The 25,261-nt window shown below is 43.4% G+C and overlaps 1 protein-coding gene across 5 annotated transcripts in view; it reads left to right on the top strand.

The window, feature by feature from the left end:
- Window positions 1-3,044: 3,044 nt before the first annotated feature.
- The window catches only part of LOC120936150 (cytochrome P450 2K6-like), a 34,333-nt gene continuing 12,116 nt past the window's right edge, over window positions 3,045-25,261 (top strand). Inside the window, exons 1-8 of one of the 5 annotated variants that reach the window (XM_040348292.1) lie at window positions 3,045-3,203; window positions 5,721-5,797; window positions 10,296-10,392; window positions 13,372-13,558; window positions 16,001-16,163; window positions 17,277-17,426; window positions 19,389-19,549; window positions 23,095-23,271. In XM_040348292.1, coding sequence (XP_040204226.1) covers window positions 13,376-13,558; window positions 16,001-16,163; window positions 17,277-17,426; window positions 19,389-19,549; window positions 23,095-23,271 — 834 coding nt within the window. In that variant the 5' untranslated portion in view covers window positions 3,045-3,203; window positions 5,721-5,797; window positions 10,296-10,392; window positions 13,372-13,375. Of the gene's footprint in view, window positions 3,204-5,717; window positions 5,798-10,295; window positions 10,393-13,371; window positions 13,559-16,000; window positions 16,164-17,276; window positions 17,427-19,388; window positions 19,550-23,094; window positions 23,272-25,261 lie in introns of all 5 variants that reach the window. The other 4 variants (XM_040348293.1, XM_040348295.1, XM_040348296.1 and 1 more) reach the window with 4 other exon arrangements.

Raw genomic sequence — 25,261 nt, 5'->3', positions numbered from 1 at the left:
TCCTCGACGGCTTCACAAGGAACTCGACGAGCAAAATGATGTGTTTTGCTCGTCGAGTTTCTCGGACGTGTGTACGGGGCCTGACAGTTTCAGTGATGTCATCTGTCTGTCAAGCCCCGGGGAGAAGCTGGGCCACCTTTCTGGTACTTCTTGGAGTGAGGGGGTACAGCTTTGCAACCAGGAGGGTGGGCTGATGACCCAGAGAGAGAGAGAAAGAAAAAAAGCCCTGTACACACGGCTGGCTTTCCCAATGGGATTCCTGCCAAAGCTTGACGGGATTCCTGCCAAGCTTGTCTTGCATACAGACTGTCGTACAAAATCCCGCCGGTCCAAAGCGCAGTGACATACAACACGTACGACAGCACTATAAAGGGGAAGTTCCATTCCAATGGTGCCACCCTTTGGGCTGCTTTTGCTGATCTTGTGTTATCGCGTGTTAGTAAGAGTTTGGTGAGAGACGATTCGCGCTTAATAATAATTAATTTGCAGCAAGAGGAATGTGCTATCTCCATTAAAATGTAGTTTTACCAGAAGGAGTGCTCCCATCTCATAATTGATTCTGAGCATGCACGTTGTTTTACCCTCGGAAAAGCATACACACGTCCGTTTTTCTCGACGGGAAAAAGTCAGATGGGAATCCCGACGGGAAAATAGAGAGCAGGTATGATAAAGTTTGAAACACAAAATCATAAATTATAATATAATAAATAACTATAAATAATTATAACAAATAATAATATAATAATACAAATTATTCAATAATGTAATCAAATAAAAAACACTGAAATTTGCTCAGTTGCAGAATTGTCCTGTCATTACTTTCAGTGTCTGAAGACAAATTTCTCCACAAATCACTATTGCTCAATTCTGCAAGTGATTCTAATTTATTATCGCTGTTTTCTAGCTGGTCTAAAACCACTTTTGATATAAAGGGACAATTTTTGGTTGCTATGTATAATCTCCAGTTTCCAGGCAGAAATAAAGTCTTTATTATAAAAAAGTGCATGCAGGACACTGGACAGACCACTAGGGACAAAGGGGGTGTGTAATTATTTTATACAGTACTGTAATCTGTAAGATTACAGTATACTGTATGTATTGTGTGTTTTTACTTTTTGAATTTGGCGCTGATCTCCGTCCCCGTGCGTCGCAACGTCGCAGGGAACAGAGCTCAGCGGCACTTGGGCACTGTGTGAATTGAGCGAGGAGACAGCTCGCTCACACAGTGGGGAGACATCGCAGGATCCAGGGGACAAGGTAAGTAGCTATGCCTGAATCCTGCTATGCGATCCCGAGTCTGGCTCGGGGTTATCGCTAATGGTACTGAAATTCTACCCCGAGCCAGACTTGGGAATACCACTATGGAGGTTAAGGTAAAAAACCTTCTCCATGCAGCGATCCCCCTTTATACTTACCTGAGCTTGATCTTGACCCAGCGCTGTGCAAAAGAGCAGAGGCTCTCTAAACTCTCTCCATCCCCATTGGCTCATAGACAGCAGCAGGAGACATTGGCTCCCACTAATCATAACCAGTGAGGAGGGAGCGGGGGCTGGGGCCAAGGCGTGATGTACACTCAGAGCTGGTTCAGAAGTGAGCACACACAGATGCCCCCATAGCAAGTGGCTTCCTTTTTGTGAACTCAGCAGGGGTAAGAGCAGAGAGCACCTGTGGGGGGCACAAAAGAGGAGGTTTGGTGCCGCTCTGTGCAAAACTATTGCACAAAACAGGAAATTATGACATGTTTGATATAAAAAATAAATAAAAAATGTAATCCTTTACAATCACTTTAACTACCATACACCTGTGCTTATTTCACAGCTTAGTAAACCAGCACAGTTATACTATAGGTGTCCAATCATACCAGAAGCATTGATACATTTCTATTTTTGGTGGAAGCATTAAGAGAAAGCACTACTTTCTTGCAGGACAATGCATTGCAATGCACATCAACAGGCAAGTAAAAACAGCAGGCCAACACAAATTTGGCTCTTCTACCAAGACCCTTTGCATGTTCTAGGAAGTGAAGAGAAATGTGCATGTTTAAATGCAATGCAGAATGCCACATCAACACATGTGCATTTGTCTATGCTGAATGCACACATTGGGCCAGATTCAGATAGATCAGCGGATCTTTAGATCCGCGTAATCTATCTGATTTAAGATCCGCCGCCGCAAGTTTTAGAGGCAAGTGGGTAATTCACAAAACACTTACCTCCAAACTTGCGGCAGCGGATCATAATTCCTCCGGCAGAATTCAAATTCCGCGGCTAGGGGGAGTGTGCTATTCAAATCAGGCGCGTCCCCGCGCCGATCGAATAGCGCATGCGCCGTCCGGAAATTTTCCCAGCGTGCATTGCTCCAAATGACGTCGCAACGACATCATTGGTTTCGACGCTTATGTAAATGCCGTCCATCCGTATTCGCGAACGACTTACGCAAACGACGTAAAAAATTCAAATTTTGTCGCAGGAACGATGGACATACTTAACTTTGGCTGCGCCTCATAGAAGCAGGGGTAACTATGCGCCGGGAAAACCCTTATGTAAACGTCGTAAAAACACTGCGTACGTTCGTGAATTGGCGTATCTCGCTGATTTACATATTCTCTGCGTAAATCAGCGAGAACGCCCCCAGCGGCCATTTTTAAATTGGAGTTAAGATCTTAGGCATATCTATGCGTAACTCATTTTATGAATCAGTCCCATAGATACAACCGGCCTAACTCAGAGATACGACGGTGTATCAGGAGATACACCGCCATATCTCTTTGAGAATCTGGCCCATTGTATGTGAATGGAACCTAAATCATGCTTTTCTAAATATTATTTTAAAACCGTTAAATCTTGTTCATGCAACCCAATCAGCTTTTGGAATGTACCTTGTAAGACAGAAATGTGGACTTTAAAATCAGGCTAGGGGGTTAGAATTACCTTTCACCTACCTTTCATCCTACTACACATCGCAAATTACTATTTCCTCCGTTCGTAGAGTTAGTGTGAGTCAGAAACTTGCATAATAGAAAACCTGCTAGTTCATGTTGACTATTTATTGCTGGGTGGAGTAAGGATTGTACATCTGAGACAAGGCCATTATCTACACAGTGTTTAAATAGTCCTCGAGAGTGAAAAAAGCAGAACGAAAACAGGAATGTGGTAGAGGACAGTCCAGATCAACAGACAAGATAACTTCAACAATAACTATAAGTAAGTGTTTAATTTTTCATTCATGTATATCAGTACATTTGCCCATGTTTTGTACAAAAGCATATCTGTTGATCTGCCAGAGAGTCAATGAGCTCCTAACTTTTTTTTGGAGATGACAGCATAGTGCCTTTGCTCCCAAGAAGTGTTGCCAGCCCTGCCTGAGTTTTCTTCTCCTGAATTACAGAAACCTCCCTAATATGTTATGGAGATGTAACATTCTAAGGATGTTTTCACACAAGCAGACGGGGGTAGTAAAAAAAAGTGGTTGATCAGTCATTTCACTGCACCCCCAGCCACTCCCCCAGAATTCTAACATTACAGCCTGAAAGGGCTGTACATATGCCGTTGGGTTGAGGTGCAGGCCTCTGTGCAAGTTCCTCCATCCTAAACTTGCTCATCCATGTCTTTATGGACCTTGCTTTGTGCACTGGTGCACAGTCATGTTGTAACAGGAAGGGGCTATCCCCAAACTTTTCCCACAAAGTTGGGAGCATAGAATTGTCCAGAATTTCTTGGTATGCTGACGCCTTAAAGGATCACTAAAGGAAAACATTTTTTTTTGCTGAAATGACTGTTAACAGGGTATATAGACATAATAGTTAACTGATTCCTTTTAAAAACGATAAAATGCTAACTTCCGGTTCCGGCGCCGTATGTAGGAGACGCTAGCTCCGGAGGCTCCGCACTCACCGCCAGATACTTCTGCTTACAAAGCCCCGGCATAGCCCCGGACCACAGAACTATACATCCCCACATCCCGCGGGAACCCCGGCGGATGGAGAGATACCTCACTCAAGCCCGAGCGGCCAGAGGACCGGGCGCCACGGAACCGACAGTGGAGGCCTCGACTCTGGGCAACATGGCCGCTGCAGAGATCACACGCGGCACTGCCTCGACGCACGGAGGCCCTCAGCCAGGCTCCTTCAGCCCTCAGCTGGACAGCGGATCACAACCAGAAGGTATGGACACCTCACTCCCCGCTATGCCTGACCACGCAAGCACCCATGAACGGATTGCAAAGGCAGTGGCTGCGCTGCTCTCACCCACCATCACAGCGGCGGTGGACAGGGCGGTAGCGGAGGGCATACAACAGCTCAGGAGAGAGCTGGGAGAGCATTCCACGAGGCTGGACACAATAGAACACCGGGTGTCCTCGGTAGAGGAAGATCACCACAGCATGGAGACGGCCCTGGAGCGATTCACCCAGGACCAACAAATCCTACACGAACGTATGGAAGACCTCGAGAATCGCTCCAGGAGAAATAATTTGCGTATAATAGGCCTCCCTGAGTCACACAAGCAGGGCTCCCTGATGGACATTTGTTCAGAGGCTTTGCCGCAGATTTTAGGCCTCAATCACAGATGCGTGGTGGAAAGAGCGCATCGCATTGGCGCGCAATCGGAAGACCAGGCCCGCCACAGACCCGTTATTGCCAAGTACCTAAACTATGCTGACCGAACGGAGATGCTACAGGCCTTCCGCAAATCCAGGTTGCTGGAGTTTGAGGGTCACAAAATTCTACTATTTGCTGATTATTCGGCAGAGGTATCGCGCAAAAGGAAAGACTTTCAGCCTATCTGTGCAGATTTGTATAAAAGAGGTCTCCGCTTCACGCTGGCCTACCCAGCGGTGCTACGCTTACAAGCTCCGGATGGAAAACAGCTCACAATTCAATCGATTGAGAAGGCCAGAGCATTCCTGCAATCGCTGTCCATCGTACAAGAGCCATCAAGCACATACGCAGATCGAGTGAAACAAGGCCCAAGAGATCAGAGAAGCCCGCGTAAGGAACCACCAAAACGCCTCAAGCAAACGCAGACATCTGAACATCAAGGCTCCGGATGATTCTCCCCCACTCCTTCTGGGACACCAACAGATCGCCTGTATTGATCCTTTATTTGCTCTCTTTATGTCCCCACTTCCTTAAGGGGTTATTTTAATGCCAGTACTACAGGTCCATTGCGGCGCGCACTAACACCCAGATGCTCATCCTGTGGTTATCACCCTAAGCGTCATGCTGCAAAACCGGCAGATTACCTGCAGTCTGTTATGGCATTGCGATCATTAGATCATTTAATTTGTTACAGTTTTACTTTATTTTCCTCTGTTTTTATGCAATATTGCTTATTTAGCCGAGGGCACTTGTTCAGACGAACCTGCTCACCTCATAGTTTAAAGGCAGGGCTAGTATTATAATTACGGCTGAAGCCGAAGTGTCAGGTTTGTATAGCATTCAGTAGGGATGTACTCTCATCACAAGATAACCCGCAATCACAATTAATGGAAAACCAGTCCGAGACTAGTACACAGGCGTCTGCGAGGTTTTTCACATGAATACGGCTATGCCAGTACAATTAGCCCCCCCTACTGGCGGTGTAGCGGTACGTCCGGTGGGGAGAGTACATACGGAAAAAAGCGAAGTCAGTTGTTTATTGTATGGTTGTGATGAAGTTAATTTCTCTTTCTTCTTTTTTCCTTTCCGTCTCTCTTGACACCTTTCTTTTCCCCATGAGAAGACGGTCTTACCAATGCAAATGTGAGCTCGAAAGCTTCCTATTACCATCCACACCTGAAAACACCTCCAAGAATCAGGGTAAGAACACTATAAATCTCTACATCTTTATCCCCACACCACACTCACCATGACCCAACTACAAGTAATTTCCTGGAACGTCAAAGGGTTAAGAGCACCGACAAAGCGAATGAAAATACTCAGGCACCTTAAACGTTTAAAGGCAGATATAGCTTTACTACAGGAAACACACCTAGAGGATAAGGATTTTTTTCGAATGAAAAAACTGTGGGTAGGGAAAGTGGTGGGATCGACTTCGATCAACCGTAAGGCAGGCACACTCATTTTGATCCATAAAAACCTGGTCTATGATCTAATCTCTACCACCAGCGACACAGAAGGGAGGTACACAACTATACATCTTAGACTCCCCTCAGGAGACATTAAGATCTCCAACATCTACACCCCCAACTCTCCTGACCAGGAATACTTCTCACGACTGACGCCACTACTACAACTACATGACCCCACCCCCCATCTTGTGGGGGGTGATTTCAATTCAACTCTCAATGACCAGGAAGACAGGTCCGGACCTAGACTACAATCTCGATCAACCCATTCCTCCCGACCCACCCCACTATGGCACATGACACAGGCAACGAACCTTATTGATACGTGGAGGTTGCAACATCCCATAGACACGGGCTTCACTTTTTACTCACCGGTCCACAAGACTTTTGCAAGAATTGATTACTTTTTGTGCACACACGCTCTCCTACCGCGCATACACGACACGATCATACATGATTTGGTGATCTCTGATCACTCCCCAATCGCGATTTCACTCAACTATCATAGGCCAACTACTTCTCCCCCTCAATGGAGATTCCCAGCTTATCTAGCCCATGACGATGGTCTTAAAGCTATGCTGACCGCGGCTTGGGTGGAATACTCACGAGACAATGCCCAACACATAGACAACCCTAACCTATTCTGGGAAGCGGGTAAAGCTTACCTGAGAGGTAGGATTATCTCATACGCAGCGGGATACAAAAAGGACGCACAAAGACAATTCGTGGCAGCTAATAACCAACTGCGCATGGCACAGCAAAACCTAAACAACAACCGCACAGACAGCAATTTTAAGGAATGGGTAACAGCCAAAGAAAAATTTGATAGTTGGGCGGAAAGAGTGGAAAAGATAAAACAATCAGCAACACAATTACTCTTCCACAAATTTGGGAACAAAGCAGGCAAACTTCTAGCCAGACTCACTAGGGGCCCCTATACGCCGACACACATTGACAAGCTCAGGAACCCCGACGGCTCTTTATCCACAACACCCAAAGATGTCAATAAGACATTGGAAAGCTTTTATAGCACATTGTATAGCGCAGAATAGGGATCTGGCCGAAACCCTGTTAAAAACCACCAAACTTCCCTTGATAGACCCCGAACAGCTAGAACAACTAAATGCGCCCATATCCCTAGCAGAAATTAAACGGGCAATGGGTGGTCTTTCCAATGGAAAAGCGCCTGGACCAGATGGGTACACACCCGAATTTTACAAACTCCTAAACCCAGACCTTTTACCCACTCTCCACACGGTTTTCAATCACATTTGGGCAGGGGGACCATATCTTCCTACGGGCCATCTGGCCAATATCAAACTAATTGCAAAGAAGGGGAAAGACCCACTAGACCCAGGATCCTTTCGCCCCATCTCACTACTAAATATAGACTCCAAGATACTATCTAAGATTATAGCCACCAGACTGGGAGATATTATGCCATCACTTATACACAACGCCCAATCAGGATTTACAAAAGGCAGATCCGCCGCGGCCAACATCCGCAAAGTACTGATGGCCCTCGAATACGCACAGACACACCCCTCTGACGATACGGCAATAGTTACCCTTGACGCGGAGAAAGCATTCGATAACGTTAGTTTCGAGTGGCTTTCTCTGGTTATGCAACGTTTGGGTCTGAAGGGATCGTTTTATTCCTTCATCCAAAACATATATTCAGCCCCCTCCGCCACGGTCACTGCAGCAGGCTTACAGTCCCCACCCTTCCGTCTACACAGAGGAACGAGGCAGGGGTGCCCTCTTTCCCCTCTGCTCTTCAATCTCGCTATAGAACCCCTATCTCGCCTCCTTTCGCTATCCCCCCTGTTGCATGGTCTTCACATAGGGCAGGAGGAACTAAGAGTTGCTCTCTTCGCAGATGACATACTAATATTTACATCATCTCCCCACACGGACATACCAGCCATACAAGATATTTTTGAGAACTTCCGTAAGTGCTCGGGACTCAAAATTAACTTTTCGAAGAGCGAGATTCTCCCCTTAGGTATTACCCCCCAGCGCCACGTCCACCCCCCCCTCTTCTTTAAGAATAGCGAAGACTTATATAACATACCTAGGCTTGCGAATTGGCAAAACACCGTCTTCTCTATACACTCTGAACTATCCTCCTTTGATTGATAGGTTAGTGGGTGAACTTGAAACTTGGACGGATCTTCCTCTCTCTCTCTTCGGGAGATGCGCATTATTTAAAATGGTCAGTTTTGCCCGCCTACTATATCCCCTACAGACATTGCCCCTACTGCTGAAACATAAAGATATCCAAATACTAAACAAAGCCATAACCAAATTTATCTGGAAGAGGGCCAAGCCGAGAATAGCTCTGACCAAAATGTTTCTCCCGAAGAGTGAGGGTGGAGTGGGCCTCCCCAATATACGGCTATATAATTTGGCCTGCCTAATGAGGGTCGGGCTGGACTGGATACTGGGTTCCTCTAAATACTCTAACTTTAATCTTGAGTCATCACTGGTCAGGCCTTCTGGTCTAGCGGCTATACTTCATAGCCCACTTCAGAAATTACCAGTGTCAATCAAACACAACCTGCTCTTCAGAGACACCCTAGTGGCCTGGCGAGAAGTCAGAAAAAAACTGGGGCTACCTCCACTATTCTCTAAGCACCTCCCGATTTATGGGAATCCTATGTTTACACCCAGTCTCCAGTACGAGCCCTTCTCTAAATGGAGGGACAAAGGTTTAGAGAAGATTCACTCCCTTTTCCAGGATCCCTCAGGCACTATCAAATCATTCTCCCAGCTGTCACTGGAATTCCACCTTCCCCAAAGCCACTACTTCCCATACATGCAATATGTAGCCTTTATAAACAAAATATGCCCGAATAAAACTGTTCGCCTCCGAGCATCATTCATCGATACCCTTGTTAAAAATGACACCTACTCAATTTCGGACATATACACTCCACTGCTTGGTAAATTTTCAGTACCCCTACAAAAAACCTCCGTGTCGTCATGGGCCAAAGACCTGCCAGGTACCGTGGAAGTGGAGGACATTATACATGGATACAATCTTACCAGGTCTATCATTCAAAATGAGTCTTGGAGAGAGACCCAATTTAAGATCATCCATAGGGCGTACTACCCTTTTTCTGCAGCAAAAGCACCTGACATAGGCCCGGCCTGTCCCTGGTGCCTAACTATCAAACCAACGCTTCTACATAGACTCTGGAACTGTCCAACAATAGTGCTATTCTGGACGTCGGTTATTCGCCTAGTAACCAAAGTGACTCAGTATTGCCCCGTGATGGACCCGACACTCCTACTTTTTGGTTGCCCCCCCACACGGAACCACACTCTTCCATATACCACCGCCTGCCCAGACACACGCGGCAATGGATACTCCTAGCCCTGCTCACGGCTCGCAGGACGATTCTCCAACACTGGATCACTTCAACCCCTCCCTCTATACTAGCCACGATAAAAGAGCTGAAAATTTTGCTACTCAGAGAAAATATGGATACTCTCTCCTCCCCCAACCACTCCAAACTTCAGTTTGAACTAAAGTGGTCAGCTTTCATCATGCATTGCCTATCTATATCAGAAAAAAATGCCTTATCCTCAGGTTCCTTTGCTTTTACAACTCCCCAACCTACGTGAACACCCCTCAGCCGAGGTACTATGATATCATAATGTAATTTTCCTTCCCCCCCCCATTGCCCTCTATTTCTGACTAATGAGCCAATTTCATATATGGTGCTTCAAGGTGTTAAAGCTATGGTTCTCACTATGATGTATCTAGAATGTAGAAAGATCTCTGCTTGCTCTCCTCCCTCTCTCTACTTCTTTCTTTAGCCTTTACTTACCTTTATCTTTACCTTTGCCTCTCCCTGGAGGTCTGTCTTATAGTCCTAAACTATTCCAACAATCAAACAAGTCCGTGAAATATCTTTACCTGTATGTTAACGCTGTACACCACTGGACTATGTACAATTCTTTGTGGACTAGTCATTGTACCCTAGTTCTTTTGTCTTTGTTATAAGATTTCCCTGTAAAACCAATAAAATATTTTGGAAAAAAAAAAAAAAACGATAAAAAATAGATAAAAAGCAATCATATAATGTGCCTCCTAGATGCAAAAACGAAAGTGAAACTAGTTTAGTCTTTGCATGTTATTTCAAGCCTCTGTGCTGGACAGTGCCATAGAGAGTCATGGCTAGAAAAACTAAACTAAAGTCTCCCATGACTTTTTTCAAAAGGAGCCAGACATCCAGGAAGTGTCCACAACAGAGCAGAATTACAGCAACATCAGAGCAAAAACGAACAATAAGGACATGAACCCAGGACTGCAGTAAGGTAAAGGAAGCTATTTAGCGAAAAAAAAAATTCCTTTAGTGACCCTTTAAGACTTCCCATTACTGGAAGCCCAACCCCTGATAAACAACCCCACACTGTAATTCCCCCTCCATGAAATTATTTGGACCAGTGCACAAAGCAAGGTCTAGGTCATGAATGAGTGATTTTGGGGTGGAGGAACTTAACTGGCCTGAACCGCAACCCAATAGTACACCTTTGGGCTGAATTACAGTGAAGACTGTGAGCCAGGCCTTCTTGTCCACATCAGTGCCTGGCCTCACAAATGCGCTTTTGCAAGAATGGTCAAATATTCCCATAGACACTCTTAAATCTTGTGGACAGCCTTCCCAGAAGACTGTAGCTGCAAAGAGTGGGCTAACTCAATATTGAACCCTACGGACTAAGGCTGGGATGCCATTAAAGCTCATGTGCGTATAAAGGCAGGTGTCCAAATGCTTTTGACAATATAGTGTATGTCCCTTCCTAACATGTGAGACCGCTGTATTCTATCAATAAATACATAGCTTTCTCTGATTGACTGAGCCAGAGAGGCGGGCTGAGGGTGTCACAACCTCTGACTCTCTCAATTTAGAGGAAGCTTTGTATTCATTGATAAATACATCACTTTCTCTGAATGGTTGAGCGCTGCTGTGATAGACATACCTTGTTCTGGAAAAATAAAAATGAGGAAACGGCGCCACATATATTATTCTAAAATATTCTAATGCAGCACCAAAAATTAGTAATAACTAATGAACATGAGAAGAGTGATTAACCTCCCTGGCGGTCTTCCCGAGACTGACTCGGGGTTTGATTTTCCTGCTACGATCGGTAACCCCGAGTCAGTCTCGGGCTCGCCTCGCTGAATCCACAGGCACTTTTTACTTACCTTGTCCCTGGATCCAGCGATGCCACCGCGCTGTGTGAGCGAGCGGGACCTCGCTCGATTCACATAGTGCTTCCGTGTGACGCCGATCTCCGTTCCCTGCGACGTTACGACGCACGGGGACGGAGAACGGCGCCAAATTTAAAAACGTAAACAAACACTTTACATACAGTATACTGTAATCTTATAGATTACAGTACTGTATGTAAAAAAAACACACCCCCCTTGTCCCTAGTGGTCTGTCCTGTGTCATGCATGTCATTTTATATAATAAAAACGTTTCTTTCTCCCTGCAAACTGTAGATTGTCCATAGCAACCAAAAGTGTCCCTTTATGTCAAAAATAGTTTTAGATCAGCTAAAAAACAGCGATAATAAATTATAATCACTTGCAGAATTGTGCGATAGCGATTTGTGGGGAAATTCGTCATAAAAAAAAAAAAATAATGACAGCAACAATTCTGCAACTGAGCAAATTTCAGTGATTTTAATTTGATTACATTATTGAATAATTTTTATTATAATTATATTATTATTTGTTATAATTATTTATAATTATTTATTATATTATAATTTATAATTTTGTTTTTAAAAAAATGTCATACCCGGGATGCCTATTAGAATCTTGTTTGGTCAGATTTAAGTGAGTTATTTCTAAAAATTACAGACCTACAATATAAAACACCAAATTTCCTTGCAAATAATGGTACCGCTTTCAGCACCTTTTTTCTGACAGAATCATACCGCCAGGGAGGTTAAGGGCGCAAATAAAACTGTGCTAAAACATTATAAAATAAAGTGCATAATTATATCCTATCACAATTTACATATATTTGTGTCAGAGTCCAAAAATCAATATATTATGCAAGTAAACAAAGTAATTCAGGTCTTGTGTGCAAACTCCAACACCGTGCCTCCTAAAGGGCAATGTGCTTAAATTCTTGAAAAAGTGTGCTTCACCCAAAGTGACATATAAATGTGCTCACCAGATATCTTAGATCCTGATGACGCAGGCATGATCATTAAATGCATCAAAATTGAGGCTTGACACGCATGATATAGGAGCTTTCTGCCCCCACTAACAGCTGAGACGCACGCCGCGCTTCTTGGATCACACATTGAGTGATGGACCGGCCTCTGCCTCTTCCCCCAGCTGCGCTGCAACCTACTATACCTACACATGATTTGTAAGTGCTTCTAAAGAAATTAAAAGACAATATTACACTATCTATGCCTTTCTGTGGCTCGTTTATGGTGGAGCCTAACCTTACAGATTGATTGGAAGGGAGCTGTGGATATGCATTCAAGAGCATAGTTGATTGAAGTCTATACAATTTTCATGCCATTCATGATTGGAGTGTGGTTCCAGTTGATCTTGGAAACAGTTGAATAAGGCTGATTGTGGCTTGGAAGAATTGAGCCAAGGGAGGAAGGATTCTCTTCATTTATATGCCTGGCGGTCACTTTGTGGCCTAAGATATCTGGTGAGCACATTTATGTCACTTCGGGTGAAGCAAACTTTTTCAAGAATTGAAACACATTGCTCTTTAGGAGGCATGGTGTTGGAGTTTGCACAGAAGACCCAAATTAGTTTGTTTACGTACATAATATATTGATTTTTGGACAAATATACGTGAATTATGAAAGGATATAATTATGCACTTTATTTTATAATGTATTAGCACATGTTCTATTTGTGCCCTTAATCACTCTTCTCATACCTTGTTCTGGGTATGAGACAGGAAGTCTCGGCTTGAACCCAAAACACAGTGCAGTATGCTGTATGTAGCCTCAGCTTTATACAGCACATACCGCACATCCAGCGGCCTCACATGTTAGTGAGGGACATCTTGGTGTAAAATGTATAAAAAGCTGGAGTTCAGCTTTAACTGTCGATAAAAGTAAATTTCCCCATGTATGTCATATCAATCAAATGGTTTGTCGAATATAGATTGATTATTCCTATCAGAAAAGACTGATCGGAAAAGAAATCCGTTGTTTATCAAAATGTGGTTGGACACCATTAATTCTTTTAATATTTGTTTTCTTCATACATTACCCACAATGCCTTAGTCTTTCCTCCATTTATTACAGGGAAATGTTTCCAGTTGACCCTGTGACGATCCTTCTGTCTGTTGTGGTCATCCTCTTCTTTGCCCTTGTATATGGCAGCAAGAAGCAAGACAAGTACAAGAATTTCCCACCTGGACCTAAACCATGGCCAATCATTGGAAATATATTCAGCCTTGACATGAAGAAACCACATAAGACATTCATAGAGGTAATATGTTGCTTATTATTGCAAATCTGATTTGTGTTGATAATAAATCTATTTTTTTTTTTAATTTCTGGCAAATTTGTTGTGGCTGAATGTTGTGCTGACCCAGATAAAAAATGTAATTTGAAGCTAATTTTAATAAGTGGTCAGCTTAAAAAAATTAAATTAAATTAAGTTGCCATACCATACCCTGTTGCTTTAAGACATGGGTCTTCAAACTACGGCCCTCCAGTCATTCAGGAACTACATTGCCTAGTCATGTCTGTAAAAGTCAGTGTGTTACAATGCCTCATGGGATGTGTAGTTCTAGAACAGCTGGAGGGCCGTAGTTTGAGGAGACAAGGTATGGTTCTATAAATATTGGGGTTGTTTTACTAAAGGCAAATAGGCAGTTCAATTGCATGGGAATTATCCTAAGAGTTTATTTAGTGAATGTGGTGAAGTTTAATTTTGTGAACAACACCCAACCACATTTTCGCAATAAAAATTCACTTGATTGAATGATGTAAATCAGTAGAGCTTCACCTCATTCACCAAGCGTTGTAGCAAACTGCCTTGCAAAATGTGACTTCCCTTGCAAAATAAACAGCCTATTTGCCTTTAGTAAATCAGCTCCATTGTGTTGTCTGTCCCCAGTGACACTTCAAGAATTAATTTGTTTACATACATTCCACTACTGACTTGTCATAAGAAATTACTGTCATTACGGTGAACTCTAATTACCTCACCAATATCACTAGGCTCATGTACATACTGTAAAAGTTAATTCATAAAAATGATGCGCGGGCTGTATCTCATTCATTAAAATTTCAGATTTATCACAATAAACTTTTTTTTAAATCAAAAATAAAGTTTTATTGGAAAAGGTAACAAACAGATCATATGACACACTTCTCATGCAGCAAGAAATACAAATACAATGCATAAAACATTGAACTACAAAAATTGTGCAGATTACAGAATACCTCCCGCCTATATAAAAGTAAAAGTATTCCTAGAAACAATACTGCATTATACCTCTCATAATATAATCAAGTGCAATAAACATGACTACAAATCCTGAATCATCAACAAACGATGAAAAAAGCATTGGTACGATAGGGATAATGAATAAAAACAAACATACACGACCCTATTGGTCGCATGTAACATATGACTATAATCAATTCACTCATCATTAAAACGATTCCACCATGACCCCACCAGTGTTATCCTCCACATAAATAGACAGCGATACAATATAATGTTCTCTAACCCAAACACTGAATCTGACTTGTTACATTTGCAATAGCCTATCCATTACCAATTGAGCCAACCCAGGTGTATCAAGCCAGGGTTGCCACATTGAGTAAAATTTCTTAAGAGCATTACGATGTTGGTACGTGAGCTTTCCCCGTATTAAAGAGGAGTTCCACCCAAATTTGGAACTTCCTCTTAACCCACTCCTCTCCCCCTTACATGCCACATTTGGCATGTAATTTTTTTGGGGGGGAGTGGGGGCTTCAGCACGAGTGGGACTTCCTGTCCCACTTCCTCCTTCCTGTAGGCGACTAAGCTTAATCGCCTTCAGGAAGTGGCTGCTGTAGGCGATCGCCTAGGACACGTCACAGGTCCTAGGCGATCTCCTGGCCAATTACACGGCGCCGGGCCGCGCCGCGCCGTTCGCGCATGCGCAGTGCCGCGCCGCTCGCGCATGCGCAGTGGGTGCCCGGCCGTGAAGCCAAAAGCTGTCACGGCCGGGTGCCCACACTGAAGATGAAGACGCCAGCCGGGGAGGGGGGGAGAGGAGCGGAGCCCCGGCCGGTGCGTCGCTGGAGCGCTGGAGCAGGTAAGTGCCTGTTTATTAAAAGCCAGCAGCTACACTTTTTGTTGCTGCTGACTTTTAATAAACATACAAATGGCTGGAACTCCCCTTTAACAATCTATTGACCATCTCCACCCATTGACCCTCTCTCGGCACCCTAGGAGTAATCCACAATCTCGCAATATCTTTCCGGGCAATATACAACAAACGCAAAACAGCGATATGGCCATTAGGCGAAAGTGAGGGCACCTCCAGGGCACCCAGTAAACAGACGACAGGGTCATGCGGCACGGGAAAGTTATAAACCTGGAAAATGGTGGAGATAATGTACTGCCAGTACCTAAAAAGCTTTGGACATTTCCACATCATATGCAGCAAGTCTCCGTCATGTGCACTACATTTTGGACATAATGGGGAATCCCTAATGCCCCACTTATGCAATCGGGATGGGGTTTATCACAATAAACTTTAATGAACTTCAGATTCTAATGAATGAAAAACAGTCCATTATCAAAAATATTGATATGTTTAACTTCTCTTTACTTGCAGATTTCTTTAAATACTGTAATCACTGTAATAGATCAGTAATAAAATGAAAATGACTATTGTTTAATGGTCCCATTATGTAATTTAATTTGCAGTTATCCAAGACGTATGGTCCAGTAATAGGTGCCCAAATAGGAACGGAAAAGATAGTTGTCCTTTGTGGATACGATGCTGTGAAAGATGCTCTAATTAACCACGCTGAGGAGTTTTCAGACAGGCCAAAGACACTATGGTTCCCTAAAGCCCTAAGAGAAAATGGTACATTTATTCAAAGATGTATTATTAAAATATTATAAAATGAATTGGCATACATTTGTGAAAAATATTGACTGATATTTTGCATATAAAAACTGGTTGTTTCATGCTAGCTGGTTTTAGTCATGAAAACAAATTTCTCATTCTGCGTTGGTCAAGTGTTCCATGAAATCCTTAGGGACCTGTGTAGGTGAGGTGTTTCATGAAATCCATGGGGACCTGTGTAGGCCAGGTGTTCCATTAAATCCATTGGGACCAGTGTAGATCAGGCTTTCTATGAAATCCATGGGGACCTGTGTAGGTCAGGTGTTCCATGAAATCCATGTAGGTCAGGTTTTCCATAAAATCCATGGGGATCTGTGTAGGTCAGGTGTTCCATGAAAGCCATGGGACCTGTGAAGGTTAGGTTTTCCATGGAATCCATGAAGACCTGCGTAGTTTAGGTGTTCCATGAAAGCCATGGGACCTGTGAAGGTTAGGTTTTCCATGAAATCCATGAAGACCTGTGTAGTTTAGGTGTTCCATGAAAGCCATGGGACCTGTGAAGGTTAGGTTTTCCATGAAATCCACAAAGACCTGTGTAGTTCAGGTGTTCAATGAAAGCCATGGGACCTGTGTAGAATTTGAGCTAAATTCAGGCCTGAAACGGACCAAAAGACACAAAAGACCCCTGTGCAAATTCGTACCGGAGCCGCATCGGAGATATGTGATCCGGCTCCATAGAGAGCCATTCACAATCTCCTGCTATTGCGAATTGGATGCAGGGATCCTGCATCCAATTTTCAGTAGTGTAAACTGAGCCTAACTCAGGACAGGACTCAGGTGTACGTACAACTCTAATTACAGTACCTTGCTGATTCAGTTACATTACAAAATAGCACAACTGTCACTTTTAGAAATCCTGCTACCCATTTCTATTTGTTATTTGTGCTGGAGATGATTATGAAGGTCTGGATAAAAAAAAAGGGGAATAATACAAGACCTGTGAGATTATTTTTTTTTGTTGGGGGGGGGGAGCGTACTTTTTGATCATGTGATATCTTAATGTATATTTAATTGGGAACAATACAGTTGACTTTACATGTACAGGTTGTAAACTGTATGGATTCTGTTTAGGGGTTGTCTTTTCCAATGGAGAGAACTGGAAGGTCATGAGAAGATTTACACTTTCCACACTTCGGGATTATGGGATGGGGAAGAGAACTACAGAAGACAAAATAATCGAGGAAGCTGAATACTTGGTACAGGCTATTCAATCATATGGAGGTAAGTCTTCATTTAGTCATCTCAGAGCAGATGAGATGGTAGAAGGATTTCTTTAGTAAGATAAACATATCGGAAACCTGGTCAACTTCAGCTGAGCATCTAATGAAATGATGCATAAAAAGAGGTTACCATCAGACAGCAAACACAGTCTGGATATGTAATGAGCACCAAAAAACATGATTTTAAAAATATCAGTACATACTGATAAGGTCATATACAATAGAGTTACTATACATAGTTAAATATAGTTACATAGCAGGTGTGGTTGAAAAAAGACACAAGTCCATCAAGTCCAACCCATGTGTGTGATTATATGTCACTGTAGAGAAGAATCACTCTGCCAGGGAAACCATAGGCAGTGGGTGGCTGCTGCCGGATCTATAATATGGGCAGCGCATCGGCTTGTCTGCCTGCACCCGAAAAAAGAAAAAAAAGTCCCTCCCCTGCTGTCATCTCCTGAGCCCCTATGTTGACCTGATGGGGCCCAGGAAAATGTAATTACCCTCTGATTAGCAAGTAGAGCAGAGTATGGTTTAGAAAAAAAAAATCAGTTTTATTTATTTAATCAAAAATAACTTTAAAGTCGCCCAGGCCCCCTGCTGGACAGGGCCCGCTACAACAGGGCTGGTTGTACTGCCCTATCAGCGCCCCTGAGTGTAGTGCCTCTTTATGTGATGCCACTCCTCTGGTGATGTAGTGGCTGGAGTCTGTGCCCTTTTGTTATGTGTTGAGCCTGGCAGAAGGGGGTATGAGAACAAGTTGCTCCAGACCAAGATCATGTAGGTCTGTGATCTGTGTATGAGAGAGAGAGCCCTCTGCAGGGCTGGATTGACAGGAGGCTTGAGATGAGAATACCATGTTAGGGGGACTCACAGAGGAGAAGATGCAAGGATATTAACTACCCCTGACCTCCGTTTAGCTGCTCTGTAGCCTGGAGTATAGTAGGCCTCCAGGACCTGGGTCTTGAGAGACACCTTGTGTGAGAAACCATACTGGGTGACTCACCTCTGAGATTTTTTTTTTTTTTCTTGTTTTGTTTTAACATTCTGCCCAAAAAATTGTGAATCAGTACTGCTTGGACCTTGAAGAAGGGGTAACACCCCTATAGCTTGTCCTGAAAAATTGTATGTTAGTGCAAATAAAAAAAGTATCACGAACAGTACTCAATTTTCTCTATGGGTGACTCATGAAAGATTGCTGGGAAAGAAAGCTGGGCTCTTTTAATCTGTGTTTATAGCATGAAAGGAAAATGTAAAGCTTTTGTGCCAAAATGATTCTACAGTAAAGCCCCGTACATGCGGTCTTACTTTTGCCCGGCCAAAATCACATCGGAATTCCGACAGAATTACATCGGAGTAAAAGCGAACATGTTCTCTATCTAAACTCCGACGGAATTCCTCAGAATTTTCCATGGAAAAAATCTGATGGGGCATACACACGGTCAGAATTTCTGATGGAAAAAGTCAGTCGGACTTTATCCATCAGAAACTCCGATCTTGTGTACAAGGCATAAAGTGTTGAAAAGCACTTTGTGTGGACATTCATCACTCTAGAGGGCCTCAGGCTAGGAAATGTGAGTACTACAGAACGGTGCATATCCTACAAGAAGCAGGGTGGGACCTTGGTCAATTGACTACGGCACTGATCAGTATATTCTAACAGCAGAGGAATCTACACTGACAGAATACAATAGCTCAGCGGGGAGGATTCCTGCATTCACCTTGCTTGTGTGGGTGGGAAAACCCATTCAGCCTTCCATTACCAGCATACGGATTTTCCTGCCTCAGCATTGGTCGTTCTGTGTATCTGTGATCTCCTGATATTTCTTGAATGACCCTCCTTTGCCTCTCCCACCAGTCATCAGGTCACGGGTCATCAGAAACGATAGTTTAGGTACTCTAAATTAGTTAGTTATACATAAAGTCATTTAAATACATAGTCATATTGATTATTTTATTCCAGGAAAGCCCTTTGACAATTTGACCATCATTAATGCAGCTGTGGCCAACATCATTATATCCATACTACTGAGCTGTAGATTTGAGTATGAGGACCCTATATTACAGAAGCTCATGAACATAGCTAATGAGAACTTAAAACTTGTGGGCTCACCTTTGATCAGGGTAAGTCACTGTTATTTGGATATAAATAGGTATGTGGAAAATAAATGTTTTATTTGTCTAACAGTAAAAATAAGTTGTGAAATATGAAAACTGCAAAAAAAATTAACAATATTTGCTGGATAGGGATACTGCGCAGAGGCGGCTCTAGGCTTTGTGAGGCCTTAGGCAAAACTTGACATGGGGCCCCACTCACACCCGTAATGGGAAAAATAATTCAAGGACAAGAGCCTCTTCCCCACAACCCTGGCCGGTGGTTGTGGGGGTCTGTCGGCAGGGGGCTTATCGGAAACTGGAAGCCCCCTTTAACAAGGTGGCCCCCAGATCCTGCTCTTTAATAACTAAGGGGCAGGGGTCACCCAGTGATGTCACCTGATGAACCCGCCCCCTTGTGATGTCATTGACTGAGGGCATGCTGGGTCATTGACGCCACAGGGGGTGGTGTCACCGACATTTAATGATTGTTAGGGACGCTGGCGGCACCACTCCTGAGTCAGGGCTCTTAATGCTGCCTGAGCACAGTAGTGTTAGGGTCCCCTGTCCCTCAAAACTGAGGTAATGCATTGGGTAAGTTAGGTGGCCGCGAGGCCCCTGTGAGTGTGAGGCCTAATTTGCCTAATTAAAGAGCCGCCTCTGATACAGCAGAAAATAGAGATGAGTGAATTTCTAAATAACCCTTTATGACCAGAGCACCATTCAGATTGTGGAGGTTTATGGAGATAGGGCTTGATGGACCCCAAAGACCCAAAAGTCCAAATAGCGAGAGGCTATAAAGAAAGGGGGGCAGGAGGACTATAGCGGTACAATGTGAGCAGATAAGCTCAAAAGAGTAATTATATAAAAAAATATAAATTTATTAACATAGAATCACAAAGGAATTGATAAAATACATCAAAAACAAAGACAATACATCACAGCGAACATTTAACGAGACCAGCCATATAGAGCACCGAGCTAGAGTAGTCCCCGAGGGGAGGATCGCGCTAAAGGTGGAGGTCACGTAGAGGAGAGTCTCAACTAGTTTCGTGACTGAGTCGCTTCGTCAGGAGAATTCTAAAATTAATGGCCCAGATTCAGGTAGAATGGAGCAATATTTGCGTGGGCAAAGAGCAAAGATTTTTCTCTGCGCCCACGCAAATATTTCCATTTGCCCAGCGATTCACGGAGCAGTAGCTCCGTAAATTGCGCGGGCGCTATGCTAATTAGCCCTGCGTAAGGGCGCCTAATGTAAATGATCCCGCCGGGGGCGGGAATCATTTAAATTAGGCGCGCTCCCGCGCCGAGCTAACAGCGCATGCTCCGTCGGGAAACTTTCCCGACGTGCATTGCGGCAAATGACGTCGCAAGGACGTCATTTGCTTCTAAGTGAACGTGAATGGCGTCCAGCGCCATTCACGGTTCACTTACGTAAACGACGTGAAATTTAAATTTCACGGGCGGGAGGCGCAGCTATACTTTAGCATTGGCTGCGCCTGCTATTAGCAGGAGCAGCCTTATGCTAAAGGCGCCGTACGGAAACTCCGTACCTTGCGTACGCAGGGCCCGCGCAACTTTTGTGAATCGGTGGTAGTATGCAATTTGCATACTACACGCCGATCACAAAGGCCGCGCCCCCTAGCGGCCAACGCAAGAATGCAGCCTGGGATGTGAAGGCATAAGGAGGCTTATGTTTGTCACATCCTAGGCTGCATTCGGTGTAACGAGGTTCCTGAATCAGAAGCACTCGTTACACCGGAGCAAGTAAGCACTTGCGCCGCGCAACTATGGTTGCGCGGGCGCAAGTGCTTCTTGAATCTGGGCCACTATGTAGTCATTAGCAAACGAGGTTGAATAAGAATATGCAAATACATACATAATCCAACCAGGTGCCAAAAAGACAGTTATTACTGTGTGTGAGTTTATCTGCTCACATTGTACTGCTATAGTCCTCCTGCCCCCCTTCCTTTATTGCCTCTCTCTATTTGGACTTTTGGGTCCCTCAATCTCTATCTCAAGCGATCTTTAGGATGATGGTACTATTTTTTCATATGTTGTTTACTACGAGTTCAACGTTTAAATCAGATTGAGGAGGTGTTATTGTTTATCTGACAATTATTTTACAGAGTTTTTGACTATATTTTCTTACAACTGATTTTTTTATTAAAATTTTTTTGGTTCAGTACAGAAGAAACCTTTATTTCAGTACACAATTGCAATGAATAGGCTTTTTTTATTATTATTATTATTATTATTATTATTATTATTATTATTATTATTATTATTATTATTATTATTATTATTATATACTGTAGCTTCATTTGTGAGAACAAATTATATTTTTGTTTGTCCAACCTTTTATATAACAAAGCCATTTGTATTTCTTTTCAAAAAATATACAAAGCATTGTCCCTTTATACTGATATAACCAATCAATACTAATGTGTAATGCCGCGTACACGCGACCGCTTTTCATGACGAGAAAAATTGCATTTTTTAAATTGGTCGTGAAAAACGGTCGTGTGTAGGCTCCAGAGCATTTTTTTGCGATGAGAAAAGAGGCTATTAAAAATTTAGAACCTGCTCTATTTTTTCTCATCGTTTTTCTCGTCGAGAAAAACGGTTGTGTGTAGGCTTTAACGACGGGGGGGGGGGGGGGGAACGTGCATGCTCAGAAGCAAGTTATGAGAAGGGAAATTTGCATAATCAGCCTAAGGGGTGGAGCCATTCGAATGATGAATGATGAATATCAATAAACTGTTTTAAATTGTCATACAGATATATATTTGAAATCAATTTTTTTTTTTTTTGGCAATAACATGGTTTTGGCAAATTTCTACCAGTCACAGGCTGTGTCACACCCCTTCCAGCCTGTGTCTTAAAATAAGAGGGAGGTGAAGCCTCCATCAATATACTTGTAATAGCCCACCCCCATTGTGTTTAGCTGGTTAGTGGACATGGAGGAGGAAGTAGGGAGTAGGCTGTCATTTACCACTGTGCATATACTCTATAGTCACATGGGCTGCTCAGATGTGATAGGGAAGGATTGCTCAGCATAAAAACTCACTAAAAACTGAGTATGCACAGAGCTGCCAAGTTTGCTGTGCAAAATACCCAACTGCATTGGGGACATGGACAGAAGGGGGAGATAGAATAGTAGGATCAACCAAGTTTTTTGCAGAATACAGAAAGTGAATCTCATAATGACTAAGTGAGTAAGAACAGCATGTAATACACCATTTATTGATAGTTTTTTTATGATATGGGTTTAGTTAGACTTTAATGCATAGAATGCATTGAGGTAAGAAACCTTGAGTCTTTAGAAACACCTTCAGTACCCTCCCAGCAACCAGCATCAGGTAGAGACTGATTACTGGAGACTGCTGGCTGCTCGGAGACACCCACTGGTGGACACTAGAACTACAACTTTTTGCCCAGGGAACCACAGTGTCACCACCAGGTAAACAAGGCCCTGGCAGAAACATATGTTTATTCAGGTGATATAGCCTATATTTTACTCAGTATTGCTTTATATAAAATCAATATGTAATGTCTTTCTTTTTTTTTTAAAGCTGTATAATAGCTTCCCATTCCTGATAAGCTTATTGCCAGGAAGCCACAAGAAGATTGCTGAAAACTTTTCCCAAATGGAGAACTTCATAAGAGCAACATTTATTAAGCAAAGGAAAAAATTGGATGTAAATGACCAGAGGAACCTTATTGACACATTCCTGGCAAAGCAACAAGAGGTAAATATTGTTCTGTATGATCAGTGGACCAATTATCAGGCACAACACAGAATTATTTTTGTAAATCTTCCTCTTTTTTTTTATTTTCCACATGAAAAACACCAACATTAGAGTAACAATTTGCACATTTGTATACATTTTGTATGCTTTACAAGCATACTAAAAGAAACCAAAAAAAGTCCCAGTTAGAAGAAATCCAAAGCTTAAAGCGGGGGTTCACCCGAAATTTTTTTTTTAACATTAGCTTGAGGCTTATTATGGGAAGCACAATCAGGTGTTTTTTTTTTTTTTAAATCAATGCAGTACATACCTTTTTAGAGCTAGATGTTCTCCGCGGCTTCCGGGATGATCTTCGGGACTGGGCGTTCCTATTTGATTGACAGGCTTCTGACCGTCGCATACAGCACGTCACGCGTTGCCGAAAGAAGTCGAACGTCGGTGCGGCTCTATACGGCGCCTGAGCACCGACGTTCGGCTACTTTCGGCAAATCGTGACGCGCTGTATGCGACGGTCGGAAGCCTGTCAATCAAATAGGAACGCCCAGTCTCGCAGTCCATACCCGGAAGCCGCGGAGAACATCTAGCTCTAAAAAGGTATGTACTGCATTGATTTAAAAAAAAAACACCCGATTGTGCTTCCCATAATAAGCCTCAAGCTAATGTTAAAACATTTGTTTTGGGTGAACCCCAGCTTTAAACAAGAACATCTGAGCAATTGCAAAGATTCTATTACCTTAAAGCGGAATTCCGCAGTTTTTTGTTTTTTTTTAAATCAGCAGCTTCAAATACTGAAGCTGCTGACTTTTAAAATAAGGACACTTACCAGTCCGGGGCGCTCGCGATGTCAGTACCCGAAGCTGATCTCTCCCTCGGCTCTCAGGTGCTGCCGACGCCATCTTTGGTAAGGGAATCAGGAAGTGAAGCCTTGCGGCTTCACTTCCTGGTTCCCTATTGCACATGCACGACTTGTGCTGCATGATCACACTTGTCTCTGCAGTCTTCTGCGACCTGTGTGTCTCCTAGAAGACAGCGGAGGGCATGGAGAAGGCACCGGAAGTGGTGTAGATACCCACGGGTGGCTCGGGTATCTAAGTGGGAACAAAATACCTGTATTAGACAGGTATCCACTCCCCCTCACCCTGAAAGGTGCCAAATGTGACATCGAAAGGGGGGAGGATTCTGAAAAGCGGAAGTTCAATTTTTTTAATTGAAACTACGCTTTAAGGAATGTTAACCAAAGTGATGGAGAAACGCTTATGGTGATAAAAGACGGGTTCGCTTTAAAATATAAATTGCCAGTTTTTTCGCTTTTTATTTAAATACTGAGGGGCAGATTCTCGTAGATCGGCGTATCTTTGTTCCGGCGTAGCGTATCCTATTTACGCTACGCCTCCGCAACTTAGACAGGCAAGTGCTTTATTCTTAAAGCACTTGCTCCGTAAGTTGTAAACTTGTGACCCGACGTGATTGACGTTTTTCATGCGCCGTCCGTGGAATTTCCCAGTGTGCATTGCTCCAAAGTACGCCGTAAAGATGTATTGGTTTCGACGTGAACGTAAATGACGTCCAGCCCCATTCACGGGCGACTTACGCAAACGACGTAAAATTTTCAAAATTCGATGTGGGAAAGACGTCCATACTTAACATTGGTACGTCGCATGTACGCCTCATATAGCAGGGGTAACTTTACGCTGGGAAAAGCCTAACGTAAAGGGCGTATCTGTACTGCGTCGGCAGGGCGTACGTTCGTGAATTCGCGTATCTAGCTGATTTAAATATTTCTAGGCGTAAATGAGCGTACACGCCCCTAGCGGCCAGCGTAAATATGCAGTTAAGATCCGACGGCGTAAGAAACTTACGCCGGTTGGATCTAATAGAAATCTATGCATAACTGATTCTATGAATCAGGCACATAGATACGACCACCCAGACTCAGAGATACGATGGCGTATCTGGAGATACGCCGTCGTATCTCCTTTGAGAATCTGGG

Source organism: Rana temporaria, chromosome 4 (genome assembly GCF_905171775.1).
Source record: "Rana temporaria chromosome 4, aRanTem1.1, whole genome shotgun sequence".
Lineage (NCBI taxonomy): Eukaryota > Metazoa > Chordata > Amphibia > Anura > Ranidae > Rana > Rana temporaria.
The sequence above is the reverse complement of the archived record's forward strand: the minus strand, read 5'-3'. Positions and strand labels throughout refer to the sequence as shown.